We start from the raw sequence: 23217 nt of genomic DNA on the forward strand, positions 1-23217 counted from the left end.
TACTGTAGTGTGTGTGTGTGTGTGTGTGTGTGTGTGTGTGTGTGTGTGATCGCCCTCAGTGGCACGGGTCCCATTTTGTTCTCTTTCAGCCTGACATGTTGAGCAGCAGTCGACCTGAGGCGGACGACAATAAGAGCAGGATGTCTGGAATCAACCCCCCACCCGACTCATCACCGCCACCTCCAAACACACACACAAAACCAAGACACACATTCCTCACACAGGAATGCAATGTGACAATAGGAAACGCAATGAAGAGCACAGACAAAACAGACAGGCAAATTCTGTCCTGTTTGGGTGTCTGAATCGGATCACGGCGCTGGACAAAGTGGACATTTTGGTCCTGTGGATTCATTGGAGAATTTTCCCTCCTGGATTAACGTCAGGTGAAACCCAGGAGCCTCTGACTGATCGTCTTTGGGGCTTAATTAATATGATAAAACTCATCTTCTTCTCCTGTGAATGGAAGCAGTCTCCATTCATTCACAGGAACAACAACAGCTCATTAAGATAAAGTCAGATTTTGCAGATGAAGGTGATTGATGGGCCACATGAGTGACAGGGGGCCCCCGAGGCCATCATAGCACCTTCGGAGGGCGGCTCATCTCAGGTCCGTTCCAGCTAACCTACATGCTCTCAGGCCTGTGACGAAATGTTACAGCGAGCGACAGCCATTAGTGCCCCTTGTTTTTCGGATCAAATTGAAATGTTTAATCTGTGCTAAAGATGCCGGTTGTGTGCTGGCGTCGCAGAGGAGCTCTCCACCAAAAGCTCTCCTCACATGGCCTGTGGACCATGACTTCAGCGGTGGTGGTGGCCTTGTTTTGGAGTGCCATCTCTCTCCTCCTCTCCAACAACAACAATGGCCCTGCTGGAGCAGCAGGGGTTGCAGTGGCTGCTGGGTTCAGAGGGCATCCTTCCCAAGGAGTTGGCCTGTTTTTGTTCCATCTGCGCCACTCCATTCTCGTGCTTTGTGTGACTCAGTCAGGCCTGGGTGGGTAATTAAAAAGGCAAGAGCTCAAGTTGTGATCATTAGGGGCTTGACCAGCACAGGCTGCAAAAAAAGAGACAAGTTAAGGTCACCTCTACCCTCTTTTTTCCCCACTTTTTTCCTCCCACCGTCACTCCCACAGTGTTGCTTTGAACATTGCCCAACATCCACGACGCTTCTGAAATACTCAGTAAATATAAGCCACAAACACCTGCACAGGCTGCCAACCAACATAAACTGTACTGTAAACACTCACAGCCAAGCCTGCCCTCAATGCTCCTCCTGATGCGCATTCTCCATCTGCTGCCGACGCCTCGCACGCTCTACTTGTTACTTGTTATCTTTTATCCACACTAGCACTTGATTTGTCTCACTCGGGCTTTAGGAAAAACATTTTTTTGGTCTCCCCTTTTGATGTCCTCTCCCTCCTCTGATTCTCTGTCCCCGTCCTTCGCTCCTCAATGCTGTGATTCTCCGTCCAGGGCCCTCGAAGTCTCTCTGTGGTCGTTTAAGGGGTTTTGTTTTGTTCTGCTCCATTCTCCTCTTAAGACATTAAACAAGAACCGTCTCTTGTTCAGTGTCCACTCGTACCAGACATGATTTCCTGCTCTTTCCGACTGCACAGAGCCAAACACAGTGGATCTATTCGGCGTCCACATGAGTGTAATTTTCAGAGGGAAGTGATATTCTTTTATCGCAGTGCCCTGATTTGAAAGAAATGGGAGTCACTGAAGAAAAACAACTTCTCTGCCCTCTTCCCTCCGAGACTGCACTCATTAGTGTCGCTTTTTCTCATGGCCAGACATTTTCATTTTATTTGCCAATCAGACCCAGCGCAAACATGAATCTGTCTTTAGATTTCATCAGAGCAGAGCCTTCAAAAGGCCGGCTTACTGTGGCAAAAGAGGCACTTATTGAGGGACTTAAAGCAAGTGCCTTGCTTAAGGGCATTTCAACGCATGACCTCTTTTTGCCCTCTGCTCTTAAAAACACACACGCTCCTGCCTCCGAACACACTCCTCGGGCGCAGACTCTGTGGCTTTTCAGACGCAGGACAAACATGATCTTAAAGTCGGGCACTTAACATATAGAGTGGCGCAAGAATGTTTGTGAACTAATCTTCTCCATCTTATCTCATTTCATCTTTCAACTGATACAAGAGTTTTAACTGTATTCAATCCAAATCCAAATCAATTTGCCTCTGTGCCTGTCTCTTGTTGATAATCTTTAATCCAAAGTGCAATTCGAGGATCAAACAGCATTATTGAGAAATGTATGTGACTTTGAATGAGCTATTTGTCAGCTGAGAGTTTGACTCCCCCGGCCTCCACAGGTCAGGCCTCTCCCTCAGGGCAGTACCTGATACCTGGCAGATTTTATCCATCTCGGTATGTGTGTGTGTGTGTGTGTGTGTAGTGTTGAATGTGAGTGTGCTTTGAAAGGCGTGTTTTTCTTGATGTCTTCAAGTCAATAGCAGCTTCCTGCCTTCAGGGCCTGTTCGTTGTTTGATAGGGACACAGGGCACCTGTGTTTCCTCCCTCCGCCTGCTCCGACACAGGAACACCCTCTGTTTGACCACTTTGCTCTGTTTGACTGGCACATTTGTTCCAGGTGCATTATGGTTAAAGGTGGAGGAGATTAGATAGCTTCTTGAAATTTGAGGAAGGTGTTGCAATTTGAAGTCTGCTCAGGTGTTCTCAGGTCATTTCTCTGGCAAAAATGTCCTTGGTACCAACATTTGGATGAGCCATCATTTTGTCAGTTGGTTCAGACTGAAATGTTGGATGGGTTGCCATGACGTTTGAACAGACATTTATGTTTCCCAGAGGATGAATCCTACTGACTTTGGTGATCCCCTGACCTTACCTCTCGTGCAACCATGAGTTTGACACTTCACGGCTATTGAATGTTTAGCTTGAAGGTTACTTTTTGACCTTGGAGCCAGGATGCTAACGATGCTTTCAACAACATCCGGTGGCTTCTCAAGATTTTCTGCTGGCTTGAATGTTACGAGATGTAGTTGATAACAGGAATGTTGGAACTGGTGTTTAGAATATGTTTTCGGATTTGGATGAAACTTGGTTCAGATGTTCATGTCCGCCCTGCAGATGGATTTTAATAGCTTTGGTGATCATTGAACTTTTCATCAAATGCAATCATCAGGACAAAATCATATCAAAGAAGAACAGCATGTGTTTTGTTGCATGATATATGACCAAAAACCTGCACAACTGACCCTTCCTTCAGCTTCAATTAAGGTTTGTGTTAATAGCTTTTAGCATGAATGCGCACATGGATAATCACTGTGTAAAGTGGATGTGATTATCAGATTAACGGTTTCAGAAAGTTCCAAAAATTGTTGAACGCAGCTTGGAGTCAAAAACGAGTGTGGGCAGGGGTTTTTCAGCAACTCCTGAAGTACACTGACCCTTCAGTCTTGCTTTAAGTATGTGAAAAACGAGAAGTTGCTCTGACACAACACAATAAGAATCTCACACTATCAAAGGACCACAAAGAACGGACAAAACGAATGAAAGGTTCATCAGCATGGCATGGTCCAAAAACAATTAATAAACAAAGTGATGAGTTCACTCACACAATCTGGGTTTTCCCGAGGGCCACATAAAGCCTGAGCCGGGCGGGGCCCACAAAGCAGCACTGCCATTCACAGTTTAAAACAACAGCGTGTTCTGCAACTCATTTGGACGGACAAATTCTGTCAGCCCACATAATACCTATTTGCTGGGCTGAATTGGTTGGCCAGTGTCTCGGGCCCAGAGATAAGTGGAGGACTTTCCAGATGACTGGCCTGGGACAACCCCGACCCGTCATCCCACTGATTGCCACACACTCCTCTGCTGCCTTTTTGGCAGCAATTTCTCCAGGGGCCCACATTCTGTCTTTGAGTTTGTCCCCATAATGGTAATAGGACACATGCCTTCTCGTTCACACACACACAGTGTTATATATCACACACAGAGATACACATTCCTGCTCTGACTCTCCATAACACACGCCCACACGCACACATAGACAGTGTTAGTATGGCTCTGTGTTAAATGTAGTAAGTCCCAGTCGCCCCGTCCTGCCAGCTTTGTCTGCCCTCAGCTGTTCCGGCCCGGTGCCTGTATTGTGCTGCCGGGCTCATTACCAGACCAGAAGCACTGTGGCCCAAAACCTCCTCGCTAATAGGCCCGGAGAGAGAGAGAGAGGGCGAGAGAGGAGTTATTTCTGCAGTGGACTGTGTGTAGCACTATAATGCTTTGTTTATTGGCACCGAGACTGTTAATGTTTAACGTTTGCTGCCGTTATTTCTCTGGCCGGCCGTCAGCTGGCTGAGGAATTTGCAATTGGGTTTCAGCGAAAAGGTTTGCCTCGTCCCCGTGAGGCACATTGACTTGAAAGCTCCTCTGTATGTATGAGTGTATGTGGATGTGTGTGTTTCTGCATGCCTGAGCAGGGAACTGGAAAGAATGAGTGTCCACTCAGTTGATGGGCTGTCTGGAGTGGGCCAGGCCACTTGGACAACAATGGGATGAAGTGCAGCTATTGTTTAAAGTTTACAGGGCGGTACGCGGCGTGTACAGTAGAGCGGCTGCAGGAGAGGGATACAAACAGAGGGGGTGTAAAGAGGTGAGTCAGGAAAATGGCGAAATGCGGAGTGAGTGAAAGAGGAGTGCATAGTGTAAACAGAAAGACATCAGGGCTGATCTTCGTCAGCGGACAGATACGGCTCTGACTGAACTGATATCGAGGACTTTAAGTGATTGTCTCAGAAGTCTGACAAAAGCCTTCATACAGTCTCATTCCAGAGTTATGTAATTAGGCTTGAGGGTTTCTTTAACGGTGAATTAGGCCGCGAACCTCTTAGAAGTTCATGAACTGAACATCACTGCAGAGGTTGTAATGGTCTAATGAGACTAAACAGCAGCCTCCACAAAACAGGAAAAGGTTGGGGGAAACGGAAGCACGTTCAAGTTCACAATCCGTTTTCCCCCACTGATAAAACCTAATTTTTTTTTTTTAAACGTACATGGAAATAAAACCTATAAAGCAAACATTGGAGATTATGTTATCTGTAAATAAATAGTAAATAAGTAAGAAAACAAAATAAACAGATAATAAAATAAGAAAGGAATTGACCAAATACACAAATAATTGCAAAATATCCATATATTTACCCATATAGATAGTATTTATATAATTTACAGTTTACCACATTACAACTGGGCAACTTCCCTTGCTGATTATGATGGAAAGCTCCAGAACAGCTACAAAATGAACTTATAATATTATTCATATCACTGATATATTACAGTAAAAATCTGTGGATGTGTACACGCAGTATGAAGTACGAAGGTCTCTTTAATCTTATTTAGGTAGAGTTGACGAACAGTTTTGGGCTTATTTTCCCTCCCTGCACATCACCTGAGATCACATAATGTCGCTGCCTCGTGCCCGCTTTACTCACAGCTATCACTACTAACACGTGCAGCGCGTGTGAAGCCCCAGCGTCTGAGCGCGAGCCCAAACGGCTCAGCTTCAACATGGAGCGAGCGGCCTTCCTCCTCCCCCTCCTCCTCCTCCTCCTCCTCCGTCATCCTCGCGCCGTCCCACGCGGCGGCGGCGGCACCAGGTGGGCCGCGGCACAGCCGAACCGTGGCGTCGTTAACGCGCTGCAATTATGAGGCCGCAACGAGGGACGAAATAATTGCAAATAAAACTACATGATGCAGAAAATAAAAAAAGGAATTAAACAGATGCGCGTGTTTGCAGGATCATTGCTTTCGTCCTTTCAAAACGCTGAGAGCTGCAGCATTTCGGGCTGTGCAGGTGAACTTTAGCGTTATTACAAATAATAATAATAATAATAATAATAATAATAATAATAATAATAATAATAATAATAATAATAATAATCTATATTTAAAATCAAATGGCTATCCTTACAAACGAAGCTGCCTGAGACACGCAACATATCAAAACGCATTACTGTCAGCTCTACACTTATAATAATAATTTACATGATTCGTTATTATTATTGGCTTGTAGCTTGTAAAATCAGAACCACCTTTATTTATTTATGTTTTTTTTTTTTTTTTTAAAAAAGACACCAGTATAAACAAAAGTAAATTTGTCATGCTTTAATTAAAATAATTCTTTAGAAATTCATTATTTACATCTGCAATAATATTAATAACTGTATAAGAAAAAATAGTCACAGTTCTTACCAAACATCAGAACATCAGCATGACAGCAAACTAAACTCGATGCAAAACAAAATGTATTTCAAGCCTTGTTGGTATTTAGTAGCCAAATCACCGCCATCCCCCTCCCTCATTAGCCGTTCTCTGAGTAAAACTGCATCACTTCCCCATAAGCAATTCATCATTTACAATATGTACATATTGCTAGACAAATACATTAATTGTCTTTGAGGGGCATACGAATGTGGCCATTTTGTTGCCACTGTGTTTCAATGTGTCAAATATTAGTCTGTGTTTCACTACAGGAAAGCTCTTATGAATTTACAGTGAAAACAAGTCACAAAATAAACTGGCAAGCAGACACAGATCAGGAAAAGGAACAGATTTATGATGACAGGACAAAAAAAAACAAAACAAAAAAAAGCTTTGTAAACAAGAGCAGGCATAGTTCAGTAGAAAGGAGTTGCATATCCGTATTCACTGGATCAGTGGTGTCGAGTTGTAGATGTGCGAGAAAGAAAGTCTTTGGCCAAAAACTAAGCTCTGGATACTGAAAATATGCACCTTGACGTGAGATGTCGGGCTGAGTCTCTGAAATCAGGCCCTGGGAGGAGTCCAGTCTTAGCAATGTGTAAACGTGCGTGAGTCAGTTACCCTGGGCGATGGCGACAAATAAATAGCATATGAGTTGGGTGTTGTAGGCCGGAGTCTCAAGTTCACATCCAGGTTTGACTTTCACACCTTGGCCCGTGATCAGATGCATCAGCTGATGTGAAGGTCTCCGGCCTGCAGTTTGGGGTCAAGTCAGGTCCATCGGCGTCGAGTTCGCCTCGTGTAGCATGGACTAGAGGTGGTCGTAGGCGGCTGCAGAAGGTGGAGCGGTACGGGAGGCCGAGCTGTAGTAATAGGGCGAACCTGCGGGGGGGAACACAGATGGAGGGCCTTCAGAAGTGGAATGTGGTGGATCAGTCCGAGCGGCTTGGACTGTTTGTCTTAATCCCTGACATGACTCTTAAAGAATAAAGAAAATGCTAAGAAAAATGCAGGAGTCTCCATTTCTAATCAGGTTGATTGGTGATGCAGCAGGGCAGGGACTTCTGAGAAGGTCTGACCTGACTGAACTAAAGGTTTCTGCTTGATCTGCTGTGGCTTGGATTGTACCACATTAGTATGATGCCAAATGAATAAATGTAAGACATAATGATGCATGAACAGAGATGGGAAAGAACAGCCTCCTATTTCCTGGAATAGTCTGTAAAACTATTTTAAACTGATGTATGTAACTGTAAATTTGTTATGTGACTCCTATCGACTCCCTTCTTCGTTTAGTCCAGGCTTTTTTTAATCATAACCTTTTTGCCCGTTGAGTGATTCTATATTGTTTTGTCAGAGGTTTCTCACCCAGTATGCTGGAGTTGGTGAACCTCCAGGCTTCACTGTAGGAGGTGTAGGGCGAGTGGCTGTAGGTCTGACCCGAGTAGTCTGCACCTGCTGCACGGAAGAAAAAAAAGAAAAAAAAAAATCTTCATCAAACGCTCACATCCAGATAAAACACTTTGACACAACAAAGAAAACATTCTTTATTAAGCTGCAATGCTAAGACGTCGCCAGGAGCTCTACAGGGCGCCGTTGTTTGTGTGTGTGCCAGCGACTGCTCGGCCTTAGCTCATCATTCACCAACAGTTAGCGCAGCCTGTAAACCATTAATCTGTGGTGCAGGTGGACGGCTGAGGGTAAAATCCCTCAGCCCAGTGGTGCGTGCATGCAGCTAGCCTCTACGCCCTCTCTTCTCAGCTCTCGGCCCCTCGCATCGTTCAGCCTCTGCCCTCTGAAATGCCCTCCTCCTCCTCCTCCTCCTCCTCCTCCTCCTGTGCTCTCCATCCTACACTTCCTGCTTTAGCTTCTTTGGCACTCCTCTTTCTTTCTTCCCTCTCTTTTTTTTAACATTCCAATATCTAATTGGTAATTACGGTGGCTGGAATGAATCCCTGAGCTCCCCATCACCTCCTCCTCCTCCTCCTCCTCCTCCTCCTCCTGCCCTAACCCCCCTCCTCCTTTCACTCAGTAATTGTGTAGCAACGCTTCCTCACAGCGAGCCCACCAGAAAAATAATAAATCAGACCCTCTCATTTCGCGCTTCGGAGGGCAGACTTCAAATAAAAAAAGGCACATCACACACACACACACACACACTCACTCTCTCTCTCTCTGGTTGTATGCAGGCATCCTGACATAGACACACACACACACCAAGACACACACGGACGTACATGCACGCACCACAAAGGCCTCCTCTTCGCTCATACCCAGACTTTACACCCCCTCTGCCCACCCTGCGTCTCCCTCCTGGGCCCCCTGGTTCCCATGGCGATGTGTGGTCAGAGGTGTCTGGGTGGGGGGGGTGTGGGCAACAGGGCGGAACCCCCCAGCCTGCTTCCTGTACCCCCTGGGCCCATGTGCACCCCGCACACACAAACACACATGCATGCACACCAGACTCACACACACACACAAACACAACACAGTTCACCACCCTGGCAAGTCTACTCATTGACTCAGCCTGTTAATCTACAAGCCTCCATTCCTGCCCCTCTTTCTTTTCTTTTTTCTTCTTTTTCTTCCTGTCACCGTCACCCTCCCTCCTCTTTCTTTCTACCTGTCGGACTCATTTGGCGCTTTTTACTCTCGACCTGATTCTCCATTCCACTTCTGTATATGACTTACCTGTGACCATGCCTGTGATGGCAGAGGGGGAGTATCCTGTCTGAGCAGAGGAGGGGATGTGAGGTGGGTAGCCTGGTAAGGTGGAGCTCACCATGTCACGCCCTAAAAACATATCAGAACACACACTTCAACATCAGGATGGAAGTTTCTATACTTTTCTGTCAGAAAATTAACTGCTTCAATTTTAATTAAAAGTTAATAGTAATAGTATTTTTTTTAAGGATAGTTAAAAATACTAAAATACTAAAAATGTACTGCTCAGGTGCGAGTATTCACTGGTTTTCTTTGTCTTGAATGATTGTAAATTGAGTGCTCTAGACTAACAAGACATTTGAGAAGGATTTAATGAGCTGTTTATCATTTTTCCACTTTTATCGGACAATTCATAGACCAAACTTTTAATATAAAACTAGATCGGCAGATTAATCGACATGGAAAATAACATTTACTTGCAACCTGATACAAAAAGCCTGTTGTGAGAAGTTGCACAGCACATATGAGCATGAATGAGATGGATGCCTGCGTTACCTGACATGATAGACTGACTGCTGAACTGCCCGTACACTGGTGCATGATGGGAGAATGAGTTGAAGGTGTTGGGAAAATGGTTGGAATTGCCACAGCTGCTGCTGACAGAAAGAGGCTTCTGCAGCGCCTGCAGCTCCACGAACGCCAGATTGCACGCTGCCATGTTTGGGGAGGGGCTTGTGCTGGTTACTTCTGGGGACATTTCCTGTTTCAGACAGAGCGGCAGGGACTGCGGGGACTCTGAGGTGGTGACAGCCAGAGGGCAGGTGGGTGAGAAAATGAAAACAAACGGTGGAACATGAGTGGAACTGCAAACTTAGAATGAGTGAGATGTCAGAAACAAACAAAAGAGTGAGTGGCTTCAGGACACGGGCCAAAGGGCATCATCTAACATTATGAGACTCACCAGTCACCATGGTGTAACTCTGGTGCGCTGACAGATTCCGTCCAATGGCAGAGCTGGATGTTGAGAGGTTGGTCTTGGCCTCGTCGAGGCTGCCATTGATGAGGGACAGCGGGTACAAAGTCTGGGGATGATGAACAGGGATTAGCTATTGGTGTTAAGTCAGCGAATTTATGAAAAGGAACAAATAAAAGTCAAAAAACATTATCTTTTAATTTATGGCTCTAAAACGTCCAGAGGAAAATCCAAAATGGAAAGAAACTACATCTAGAAATGACTGTGTTCACTTTGGAGCCACACTGAGACTCCTTCTAACACCCCGAGTGCATACTGAACACAAAACTTGTTTTTACCTGCTCGGTCTTGCTGCTGGAGACGGAGCCGAACGAGTCCGGGGGGTAGTGGTGACGATCAAACCCACAATCCAGCTGTTGTGCGGCCACGGCAAAGTGATCCAGCCTCATCTGTTTCCTCGGGACGCCTCCGCTGCCCTGAGAGTCCACGCTGTGCCGACAACTTTCCTGATCACCTGAGGAGAACGAGAGTGAGGAAGATGAAAAAAACATAAGAAATTACTACAAAATTATTACATTACTTAAATGGGATACTTAAATGATTCTGGACCATTTAACTTACAGTCATACTATGATGTGCCCCAACATAATGCGCCTCACTTCTGTTAGGGGCTAACGTTTATTTTTTTAGTGTGAATGCATTCTTTATATGTTTTATAAAGCTTGCAACACCAGCATGCATTGAGAGACGAATTAAGTATTCTGAAATCAATTAAAGAGGATTTTTCTGAAACACTTCAGTGCTCTTTGTTTGCCGCCTCTTGGCCTGTTCTCCCTTGTGACAGAAAAACTTGGTCTTAATGAATTTCAGATTGAGTTAAGTTATTAAACAAAAGCTTCGGTTTTTTCATCACGTGATACTTTCGAGTGAACCGCTTCAGGCAGGAAGCCGACACCGTATGCAACAGATCTCGTCAGAAACTAAACATTAACTTGAGAAAGTTGCTGAATGTGTGTTCTTGTATCTGTGTTTATGGGCTGTTTTCCATGCCCCACCACAATAAAACAAAATCATGCCCATGTGTGGTGTCTCGGTTGTGTGATCTAACTCTTACTGTCATCATGGCTCCTCTTGCCCTCTGTAGCAGGTTGGGGGATACCCAACAAGCCACTGATGGAGTAGGTGGATCCCAGAGAGTCTGATTGTGGAGACTCGGGAGGGGTGACTGCTGAACTGGGGACTGAGAGAGCAAGAGACAGAGACAGACAAAGGCAGACAGATTTGAGACACAGAGAGGAAGTGATACTGTACATCTCAATGGTCCTGTTACCCCAAGGTTGCACGCTTAATCCTACACAACAATGAGCACGTTCTCTAATCTTTAACCTTAATCCTTCGCCATCACACGATAATGCTTGCTGATATGGACGGTGACACACTCTCTGTTGTGCATGTGTGTAAGACTTACTTAAAGTTTGTCCTGGACTCAGGCCTTTTCCATCCAGAGGCAGATTGAACGGCTGCTGGACCTTGGTTCGAATAATTCTGAAACAAAAACAACGATGTTACATTCAGCACTCTTTTAAGTGTGTTTACAGCATATTAGTGTTGAAAGAAGAGGCAAATATCAGGAATATGCGCTCAGTCTTCTAACTGAGAAGCCGCATATCCGCCTGCTGCTGAGCTGCAGTGGCACATTAGCACCTCTAACACGATTTCATTCATAATTCAGTTTGTCACCTGTTAATGGAGCTCACGCTGGGCACGGTGTCACTGTCACACACTCCCTCTGCCAGCAGTCTGTCCCTGATCTCCCAGGCGAACATGGTGGGATTCTGCCGCTTGTATTCTGCGATTTTGTCCACAACCTTTGGGGTGGCCACTTTGGGCTTGGAGCCGCCAATCACACCAGGCTTGATGCTCCCTGTCTCGTAGTAACTGAAAGACAGATGGAAGAGCAGGAAGAGGAGGGGGGTGTTAAGGATGATTGTGTATTAAGTAGCAAAGCAAGTAAAGATTCCGGCTTGGCTGTCACCAAACGTCCCGGATAAGTGAACAGACTTTCAGAGGTCAAAGAACAGGCCGATTAACAGCAACAGGAAGTTGAGCAAGGCGCTTGTTGGCAAGTTGGCTCACCGTCCCAGGATCTTGCTGACACAGCCGTGGCTGACTCGGAGCTGCCGGGAGATGTCACAGGGCCGGACCCCCTGGTGGGCCATGTCCACAATGCGTTGCCGGATCACCTCCGGAAGTGGGCGTCCATTAACAAACATTCCACCTAGTTGGTTAAGACCCCCATGACCTGGGGGAGGAGGGGGGATGAACACTTATAAATGTCAAGGAACCTGAGACATGCCAACGTCACCTCACTATAATCATAAAACTCAAACATACCTGAACACACACACACACACGCACACTTTGAAAACGGAAACATTTTTTGCAGTGAAACTAATCCATTTCACACAAACTCAGGTTAGTTTCTGTCTGTATGAAAAGTCATTAACTCATTTAATGTGGCAAGTGATAATTAAAAACTAGCTGTCAAAAAAAAACAAACAACACAAAACACAAAACAAAGAAAGAAAACTTTAGGAGATGCTACTGTGCTGTTACACACTGTAGCCTCAGGTGTGAGAAAGCTAAAGTATACAAAAGTAAATTATCTCATTTCCCCAAACAGAATATTATGTTGTCCCTGAAAACTGACAATTCATATTAATAAACTGTAATGACTGTGAGGAGTGTAATGAAATTTTACTATGAAAAATTTGATGACATGCAAGACAATGAAACAAGCAAGAAGGCTGTGAGTAACGGAGGAGATGGATTTATTTACTCGCATCTAAAAAAGGAGAGCTGTAAGGAGAATTGGCCAATGAAAGTTGGTTTTAGTTTAAGTCTGTCTTCCCTCTCGCTGTTCAGTGGATTCCAGTTTTCTGAAAATTACATGTACTCAATATGGTCTGAAGCTGACTGAAAACAATATAATATTAAACTATCAGACGGTTGGATCGAGTCCCTGTTTAATTTAACAAGACAGCAAAAGCTCGTACTTTTAAACTGATGATTATTTGATTATTCACAGGCTAATCGCCTCATTATGAACAATACCTGCAGGCTGACTCTCACAAGTCTCATTTAGATGCCACTGATTTTTAACAGGAGTCTCAGTGGGCTTCAGTGAAGGTGAATGGTGTTTTTTTTGGGCTTGGAAAATGATAGGAAACACGTTGCAAGGAAGCCTGTCTGTCTGTGTGGCGATTCTCCTCATTTGAACACACTATCATATTGTTGTTGTTATTAAGAGTTCACTTTTGTAATTTATTTAAGTACAGGTGCAGTAAATATGATTTTCATCTTTTTTATATAGAAGGATGCCAAAGTAGCTTCTTTTTATACATATTTAAACATATTCGTACTGCAAATGACATTTTAATGTGTATGAAGCGGATCATTTATTGCTGCTAATGTCATCTGTTTGATATCTTTGGTGTATTCGCACACATACTGAAAATATTCTGCATGATAAAAACCGACACTACCGACAACGGCTGCACACGTAAAACAACCCACAAAACCACGAAAACCCAGCGTGTTTTCCCGGGTAAACAGACGGAGCGCAGCGGCCTGCATCATCTTCTCTATGGACTGTGACGCTGTGAGAACACCACTGCTTTTAATTTAACCCATTGAGACGCGTCTTTTTCTCAGCCTTTCCTCAGCTTTCATTTCCACATCAAACAGACGGACGAGGCCGAAGGGGGGAGGGAGGGAGGGCAGGAGGCAGGAGGAGAGGGAAGGAGGGAGGGCAGCTTCTATTAACGCTGCCAGCGGAGTGTGGAAAAAAATCTCCCCGCCAAGCTTCATCAACCTGCAGGATATTAAAGCGGAGAGGACCCGGGAGTGTATGGAAGGAGGGGGGGGAGGATGCATGCGTGCATGCGCATTGTGGGGGGGCACAGACACCGCGTGCACGTCAAAAAACAAAGCATAGATAGATAGATAGATAGATGGAAGCCGTTAGCCTCCTGCTGCTCCATCACTGACCCATCTGTAGTGGCTCTGACCAGGAGAGGAGGATTGTTCTAAATTTATATTTGACAGCTTTAAGCGCCATCCAATTAACGCCCTTAATATCCCGCACAACAACCAGAGGGAAACAACAATTCAGCCCTTCAGACAACTCGGTGCATCCCACTGTGCCCCCCCCACCCCCACCCCCGACAGTGTTTCATAGCTAATATTTGGCTGAATGTGACAGATCTTTGCAGTCTCCTGCTGCTCAGCCAAACGTCGTTCAGTCCCACAGCATTTTATTTTGGTCCAAAGTTTAAAAAGACGTTGGTCCAGTGTGTATAAGAAGATGGAAGTTCAGCCATGAAAAACATGGAGGCATTTTTAAAGAAAAAAAAATCTGGCCTGCATTAAAAATCATGTTACAAAACAGTTAACTTCAAGTACCCATATTTAGCATTTATTTAGTATTTGAACATATAATAAAAGGCATCAGGACATTTTCATGTTAATGCACAGCAATTGTCAACAATTATAACTTATCCTATAATGACATATTCTATATCATTACAACAGTGTTTTATGTCATTATAGACCTGCCTTAACTTATGGGAGTTATAGTTGTTGACAAATACATTAATAAACACTTATTACATTATGTGTGTCTGTCAGAAACCATTTATTAAATGTACTTCTCAAATATACTATCATTATTTTTTCCAAACAATGTATGTATGTTGCACAGTGTTGACTTGTAAATTGTTAATTTATTATCTCTATATTTTTTGTAACTGTTTTTGCACACTTTTTGCTTTTCTGTTCTTGTGAGCTGCCACGACAAGTGTATTTCCCCACTGTGGGGGCAATAAAGTTCATCTTATCTTAAGTAGGGGAGGCCGTGTTAAGAGTTGTCTTCAGGACTTTTATTTTTGCATCCTGTTAACGACAGGAAAGGCCAAATGTTCCCAGCTGAAGTGTTCAGTCAGCAGCGGGAGAAGAAGAGCCTGAGAGATGCAGGCCAGCTGCTGTTGTGTATTTACCTCTTCCAGTGTTGCTGGACATTTCCCTGAGTTTTTGGTCTTTGCTCGTCCAGCTGAACGTGATGCTGTCCTCGTCCACGCTGTCCCAGTTAAAGTGTGTCGACTCCCCGTGCTGCCTCGTCTGGCATGAGTGTGTCTCTGAGCTCGCTGTTGACGGCGCGCTGCAGGAGGACAGTGCTTTATGAAATGTGCTGTTGGACATATGGGATGACTCTGAGCTCATACAGAACAAATACTCAGCTGGTATTTTGAACATTGTCTTCAAATCACCTGCACATGTCTGTCTTTCTTTCCAGCTGTGGACAACAGAGAACTTTATTTAACTTTAAGACTACAGATCAACCCTGAAGTTCAGTGTTTGTGTAAATAAAAACAAAAAAAGAAAAAAACATGCTATGACATCAGTATTTGTAAAACATAAAATACCTTGTTCCACTTCAGCCAACACAAATGGCTGCTCTTATTTGCTTTGTATTTAGTTTTGTTAAACTTTATCATCATAATTATTACAACTTTAGAACCAGAGAGTGGATTTTGTTTGGGATCTTGAATAGAGGAAAAGCGATGTTTGCAATGTGTGAAGTAGATTTGGTTTTAAGCGAGAAAAAGTTTGAGGAGGGAGAAACACTCCACAGGTCTGTGTTTAAAATGCTGATGTTGTTAACTTTCAAAGAAAAAAAACAGTAAATGACATGAGATCAAATATCATGAGCTCGAGTAAATATTACAAGAAGGAAATGAAATTGAAAGGACGTAAAAGCTAAGATGAATTATTAGGATGTCTTCATTAAAAGCTGCTAAATATGATAGCTGTCGGTTGTTACTGTCCACAAGTAAGCTTTGTTTACGGGCTTCATCTGCTTCTCAGCTGCGCTGGGCAAACTTCACAGCAATAAGAGTGAAACATTATGAGACATTACAAAACAAGACAGCAGAGGCTCCTTCATACCCAGAGATTGGCCTGCTGTTCATTTACATCAGCCACAGTCTTTGGAATAATGTGATGTTTCTTTGTTTGTTTGTTTGTTTTAAAAAATATAATAATTCAGGACACACTTGGAAAAACACAGAACGATTCATTTTGCTGAGTGGAGCTGCTTCAGGCTGAAGTGGGAGCTGCCACTGAAGCTGCCAGGTGTTGTCATGTCCTGCAGGGTGGACATTTTAAAAATGAACTGAATAATTAGCAGACTGTCACATTGTGGCAGATTGAGTTAAGATGAAATTATTATGTCGGTTTCCTAACAGTTACATTGTGGCTGCTAGACATTAAGTTCACTGTGCATTGGCAGGTTTGATTAACTCTTGCCTTTTGCTGTTTTTTTTTTTTTTTTACTTTTTATTTTTTAACTTGAATCATTTTATTTATTTGAAAGTATGGTGTAACTTTTTGTAAAATAAATTTCTGTAGTTTTTTTTTTTCTGTTTGCAAGTTGCCTTCCAAAAGCTTAAATGTTTTCCTTTCAAACTTCACTGATGTAATTCTAGCAGCACTTTGGAAACATACTGTGCGAAGCAAAATTATTTTACATTTTGATTTGCTGAAATTAAAAAAAATGTTCAAAAATTCTAGATCCTAATTATTCTAACAACAATTGAATCAATTTCTGAATAATAATTGCGATCTGATTTTATAGAAATTAAAACCAAGTCAGGGTTGGAAACAAATTTTGACATTTTTAAATGTAAGTGTGGCACTTAGTCCTACGGAGCTCTTAGCCTCCTTACTGTTATTAAGTGTTCCTTTTAATGGTGACGATCAATATGCTTCTTATTTATCCTGATTTTTGTACTTCGGTTTGCATTTTTCATTTACCAACAATTAACATCTCGCGTTCACTCATTCAGCCATTTTATATTTTTGAAGTGACGTTATGCATTTTAAGATCCGACTTCATGTCTTGTATTTTCTATTTTGACGGCTAATTTTACTTTGTGCTAATCATGTTGATAACAGTGGACACTTCTTATAAAGAAAGACACTACTGATTCGGTTACTAGCTTTAATAAATTTTCGCATTAAAGGCACAGTTTTTTTTTCTTCTTGTTATTTTACAGAAGATAAGATCCGTGGTATATATATTTGTATATATATGAAAATACAACTCATATTAGATTTATTTTATATGAAGCTGCAGCGGTGGAAATGAAAGCATTCGCGCTTGAATTAATTTGTCACAGCTGTTCATCTCTTTTCTAACCATGACTTTGGATGATTATAATGTTCTTCAAATAACTTTCTGCTTAAATGGACCCGGGTCACATCTTCCTTCACTCTCATTACGATAAACTGCTCTCATTATTAAGCCTGCGGTTCTGCATCGAGTCTTTTCCTTATGATTCAAGCCTCTTGTGTTCCGCTGTGCTGTCGGGACCGCGGATCTCTAATTGCGCCTTAATAAACGCACACATCACATCACACAGAGATGCTGAAATGAGACCTTACCTTCCAACGACGCAGCTCAAAATACAAAACGTCCCCCCCCCGAGCAGATGTTCTGATATTATCCAAATGACGGGACTCTGGTGGTGTAACACTGTGAGTGTGCGGGGCGGCTCTCCTGTGTTGTGTTGTGTTGTGTTGTGCGCTGCCAACACTCAGCCAGGTTTTATCCAACCGGGTCTGCGCAGAGGACGGAGCCCTGCAGCCATTGGAGGAGGAGGAAGAGAGAGAGAGGGAGGAAGGTGGGTAGAGGGGCGGGGGATTCATGGAAAAGAGAGGAGCAAAAGCACCCCCCTCGTAGTGAAAAAGAAAAAAAAAAGAAAAACTGACCCTGTGTTTTGATGTCATTACACCCACTGAGCGACTGTACGGAAACACTTGTCAGGGAGACGGCTTGTTTCCATTCACCTCCAGCGACAGCGCCGCTTTAATTAGACGCCGTGCAGGCTTGTGGCTGCGATTCAGACGGTCCGAGCGCCGCGTTCGCACACAATTTAGTGCCTGATTTGCTGCAATCCGTCACAGTTTCTCCCCGACAGGTGGACTGCACACCTGACTGGGGAACAGACCGAAAATTTAGCACGCAAAGGTGAATTGCTGACCCTGAAGTATGTTTTCAAACTTTTTACTGAACACTGTTGACCTTCATTTCTATTACTGGGATTCTTACGCCAAATGACTGTTGTTTCCAAGCTCAGACGGTGGATTAAAAACCTCCACATTTAATTCCTTAACCTTATTTGTCCTGTAATAACGCGCGTTTTGTTGAAATAAAACAAGGTCTGGGATCATGAAACAAATCTCAAGTCAGGTGACCTTTCTCTTAAGGCCCAGGTGCACCTCTGAGTGCTCCAGGACTGCGTTTTTTCCCTTCTTGTAAAGCCTGGGTTTGATTTTACTGGATCTGATGACACCGTAACTGTGCAGCCTTTAAGATAACAACACAAAAGTGTACAGATTTAATTTTACCGGGGCTGCTCCATAGCTAATCCAACTCTTTCCCCTGAAATTCCTCTGAGAAATCAAAACGAGATTGCGCTCAACTTCCAGGCGAAAAGTAAACAAACGAACAAAAAAATAAATAAACAAAACGAGTTATTTATTAGAGGATATACATGCGACAATGAGATAAGTACAAAAGGTTTTGGAGATGACTTCTTTGTGAGGCTTGGAAGATGTGAACGTGTCACCATGTTAGAGGGGATTTCTGTGCTGTTTGCGGCGTTCTTGCACGCAAGCAAACGACTCGAAGCTTCTTGGTTTTACTTCGTGCGCGCTGCGTGAAACCGCACTCGTATACGCGTGATGTCACACCGGGGTGTCAGGATCCCCCTGAGTTAAAACGTTGTTAATGTTGTTCTCACGAGCCTGTAAAACAAACACAACACCTCTAATGACGCACACTCATGGCACCGCGTCGTCTGTCTGATTTAAAACCAAACCACGTTTAGTTTGCAGCCATATGGACTTTTTTTCTTTTATTGTGGGAGCTGATCCACTTCTCGTGAGAGAAAATGAGAATTTTAGACCATGATTAATTAATTCTCTCGGATTAGCACACTAATTTTAAACAAATTTATTGAGTTTTCCAGCAAGAATAAAGGAACCAAAATGCTGGTACAGGTAACCAGTCCTTATCTGGTCAGCCCTTCATTCTTCTGCCAATGCAGCTGCAGGACAAAGGGGCGACTGTTTTTAAATAAATAAAACTGCCCAAGAGACTAAAGGGAATCATAACATTAGCTGGAAACAGACAGTCCTCTGTAAAGTGACCAGAGCGCAGAGAAAAGGACAAGTGCCCGAAGGGAGAAGTGACAGAAGAAGGAGAGAGAGGTTACAGAGAGTTTAACAAGGGATTAAAACTCGCAGATTGCTATCTATCACGATGATACAGTGAATTAAAATAGCGCTTAATTATATGGGTCCACACTGCCAAGGGGCAGGACTCATACACGCCCTAAATCCTGACTCTCATAACGCATAAAGGCCGAAATTTAGAAAATATCCCACTAGAAGCATCTTTGTGTTTCCCTCAAGCTTAATAACAAGTCGTTTTCATACACTGACATGAGGCTGTCAAATATCACGAAGGCTTATTTGTTCTACAAACAAAATCTTCTTAAAGTCAATCCAGTTCTTTACTGACGTATAAGGAGGAAACAGTTGTAGTGTTTATTATCTGCATTATCAAAGATTATCACTGCCAGCAAAATTCAAGACGATTTACACACACACAAAAGTGTTTTCGTTAAACTTACTGCCACCTTTGGCTTCTTAGCTGGAAAAATATTTTTCAAACGAAACAAAGGCCTGGCAGCCTACCCTGTAGCCTGCTTGTTTAAAAATGATATAGTAGAAAGACAACGCACAGTTTCGTAAAACAAACAAATAAACACGCAATTCTATTGTTAATACGAACTTTCCAGTGAGGCCTTTTTCTTCACTAACAGGTAATTTTTTTATGTTTTTGTGCGTAGGCCTGCAGGCCAGCTGCTGGCAGGTGAGGGACGGGAACAACTGCTGACAAGGTAAAAAATACTCAAAAAGGCGAAGTGGGAAAATTCTTTCTTAATATGTATATATTTGCAAAAAGACAGGTCGTCACATTTTATTTATCAACCACCCCCTTATTATGTCTTTAACGCACTCCTTGACTTGTTAATGTGCACTTCATTTCCACGTTCTCAGCTCTGCAGCACTTGGCTTCCAGTTTTCCTCTTGAGCATCTTGCTGAATTTGCATCGAGCTGTTCGCACTTTATAAACTGTGCAGGCCTACAAAATGGTGAAAACTGTCGAGAATGCAGTTAGAGTTTGCTTCCTCATTTGGATGTTTAATAAGCTGCCGTATTAAAGAACTAAACGTGAAGGCCGTATTTGCTCATAATTAAATACACAAGGTTTATTCCCCTTCTTTCCTGTCTCCGGGTGGGTCGTGTGTATCTCCGGATTTACTTCCCCCAGCAAAGTTTGTGTCCCCTCTGAAAAAAGGCACCTCTTGTTGCCACCTGTCGCCGCAGGTGAGGGCAAAAGGTCAGAGCAGTCACTTCCGACTGCAGAGATAAGGAAACTATTTTACCGTCTCTTGGCGAGATTTTCAAACTCGACTCTAAAAGCAATTGGCTGGAAGTTAAAAAAAGAAATAACAAGCACAAATAAGAAGCACAAATTAAACTGAAAACTTCTCGATTTTCTCAATATTTTCAAGTAGTTTCATCTCACATGTCAAGATTAAATTTGACGAGTTAAAAGTTATCCCATCCGTAGAATTCTGCACTTTTAACAGGAATGTGAGATTGTTACTAAATTTCATACGAAATAAAACACCACGGAGAATCCAACAATTGTGCTAACGGGATATAAAAAGAATATAAGCCTTGAACAGGGATACTGTAATCATCCTTCCATCCCTCACTCCAAATCAGCGGAGGTGTGCCTGCCTGACTCGCAGTGCGCGCTCCCGCGGACAGAAACACACCTCGGCGCGCTCCCCGCTAAGACAAATGCTCCCCGGGGGGAAAAAAAAACACTCACTTAATGACAACTTCTATAAATCTAGCCGAGCGAGCGCATGTCTCTCTGTGGTCAGCGAGTCGAGATGAGCCACATAATTAGGCCATAATAGCTGGAGAAACAACCCACTATTGATGACCCCATTAGGACGATGATTTCCACAGCTCACAAGTGCTGAAACTTGGATTTTGCGCCCTGTTCATGGCTAAGAGAGTTTCTCACATTGACATTCATATGGAAAAATGTTTTACTATATATAAACAGAATGCCTGTCATAATATCTGGAAATTTACTTTTCATCTCCTGTCTCTAGACTTTATTTGTGGGTTAAAGTAATTCTGTTTCAGGCTTCTTTGAGGACCACTGAAGTATCCCCGTGGGTCACCATGAAGCACAACATAACATCCTTAAGATGGAGTGAAATCCACAGCAGTGCGCCTTTACAGTTGATATGAAGAGTTTTGCCTGTGCAGAAATCTGCGAGCATCTGCATGTAAGTTATTTGTTGCCGTGTTCAGTCATGTTTAGGTGTTAGGTGTCCTCCTCTCTGCTACTGTCACGATGCAAGCGTTGCCAGTATCTTTTCAGCCTCCCCTTCATCCTTTCAGTGCCACCCCTTTTCTCACCGGCCAGCCTTTACCATCTGTTTTGGCTCCCCTCCATTCTATCCCCTCATCTTTTTCTCCTCATCTTCCTGTGTTTTGTGCACTGTCCACCCTCCCTCCAGCTTTGTCTGTCTTAGTCCATCCCCGTCCATTGTTCCCCCTGTGCCTCCCATTTCCGCTTTGGTGTTGCCCTCTGACCCCACACCCAGTCCCCCTCCCCGTCCCTCCTGCTGACGGGGACCCCAAATCTTCTTGTTCTTCTCTTGACTGCTCCCCCTTTAAGTTTTTTTTGGGGGGCTAATAACTGTTGCCAGCAAGCTTCACACAAAATCCCAGCATGATTGCTATTGTGAGGCCTACAATGGCATACAGGCAGTAATGGCCATTAGCAACAGAGGGCCTTGGTCTGTGAGCAGTGTTTAGTTGTGTTTAGCCCACATGCAACTTGGACTGGTGGCCAGATTATCTTCAGTGGCCAGCCACACATTTTTTGTTCTTGTTGGCCTGTTACTGACCTGCTCCCTCACTTTAATATATCTTAAAATAGTGTACAAGTGTACAAATTCATCTGAATGTGCACTCATTACCTTAATGGTTTATGGTGATGCGTTCACTGTGGCCGATACAGGTCAGTAACACACACACACATATGCACCCCCATCGACACACACTAGTAACTGCAGTCGTCTTTGAAGATCAGAGAGGTCCATGAGATTGGACCTCGTCCTCATGCCTGCCAGTCAGACCGCATCTCCACAGAGACGGGCGTCACAAAGTTGGCAGTTGGCTGTGATGTTTTGAGGGGTGTGTGTCCACAAAGGAACTCAGGTGCTCGCAGGCCACACAGTTAACCAAAAGAGCCTCATTATCCATGGAGGAGTATGTGGCTGTAAGGCGGAAAATATCAAAGCTGCTAGCAGGCTGAATGGAAGTCAGCGAGCAAACCAAAACACGTTGTGTCATCTTCTGGATTAGTGTCTTGTTACTCTCAGCTTCCAATTAACTCGCTAAAGAGACTCAGAAGGGGACAAGTTAGGGCCACTTTACACACGAGAGAAATTTTGTTATGCATACCAAGTGTCGCCGAAGAAAAACTGATAGGCTTTAAAGGGTCAGTAACAAATGTTGATCAGACTGCCATGAAATGAAATGTGGTACAGACCATTCATAACATACCTCACGATAACCTGACATCACGTGATTTTTCATCTAGCGCCATCATCAGGCCAAAATTATAATTCGTTCCACACTTGTGTATATGACCAAATTCCCACAGGACTAATGACCTTCCCACCAGCGCAGACTAGAGTCTCGTTCTTGGTGTAACTTGGGCGAATTGGCTGTTTGACGAAAAAGTCTATTCGAAATTCGAAAAAGTTTCAGTTTCCAGTTTATTGTTGGCTTGTGACACCTGATGTTGGAATCTCTTCACTCAGATATCATCACAAACTAAAACTCCGCATTTACATTTCTAACGCAGTGCTAACTCAGACAGGGAGAGGGATACTTAATGGACATGCAAGGAAGAACAGTGACCATTCAGCATATAATTAAAAAAAAGACGTTTATCACTGTATTACAATGTGCTAATGCAGTAGTTGAATTTTCTGCCATGTTTCAATGGACACTTTTTACTGTCCAACTGCACATAGGGAGGTGCGTACGAATATTAGATTAGATTAAATTAGGTGTGCTGCTTCCTCTGCAAGCCATACATTTTCATACAGTCAGT

At 43.5% G+C, this 23217-nt stretch overlaps 1 protein-coding gene across 3 annotated transcripts; it reads right to left on the minus strand.

Moving 5' to 3' along the window:
* Window positions 1-6154: 6154 nt before the first annotated feature.
* Window positions 6155-17518, minus strand: pax8 (paired box 8). 3 transcript variants are annotated; one of them, XM_046374896.1, is made up of 12 exons: window positions 17372-17518; window positions 14926-15086; window positions 12005-12146; window positions 11609-11806; window positions 11337-11413; window positions 10983-11108; window positions 10207-10382; window positions 9857-9977; window positions 9451-9690; window positions 8923-9024; window positions 7600-7689; window positions 6155-7113 (listed from the first exon to the last, which is right to left on the minus strand). In XM_046374896.1, the coding sequence occupies exons 2-12, from the start codon at window positions 14945-14947 to the stop codon at window positions 7043-7045; spliced, it is 1365 nt and encodes a 454-aa protein (XP_046230852.1). In that variant the 5' UTR covers window positions 14948-15086; window positions 17372-17518; the 3' UTR covers window positions 6155-7042. The 3 variants fall into 3 exon arrangements, 2 of the variants coding, with proteins under 2 accessions (XP_046230852.1, XP_046230851.1); XM_046374895.1 differs by having other exon boundaries at window positions 12005-12170; XR_006841835.1 differs by having other exon boundaries at window positions 7071-7113; window positions 8479-9024; window positions 12005-12170.
* Window positions 17519-23217: the final 5699 nt, after the last annotated feature.

The sequence above is a fragment of the Scatophagus argus genome, chromosome 20 (assembly GCF_020382885.2).
Source record: "Scatophagus argus isolate fScaArg1 chromosome 20, fScaArg1.pri, whole genome shotgun sequence".
NCBI classification, from domain to species: Eukaryota; Metazoa; Chordata; class Actinopteri; family Scatophagidae; genus Scatophagus; species Scatophagus argus.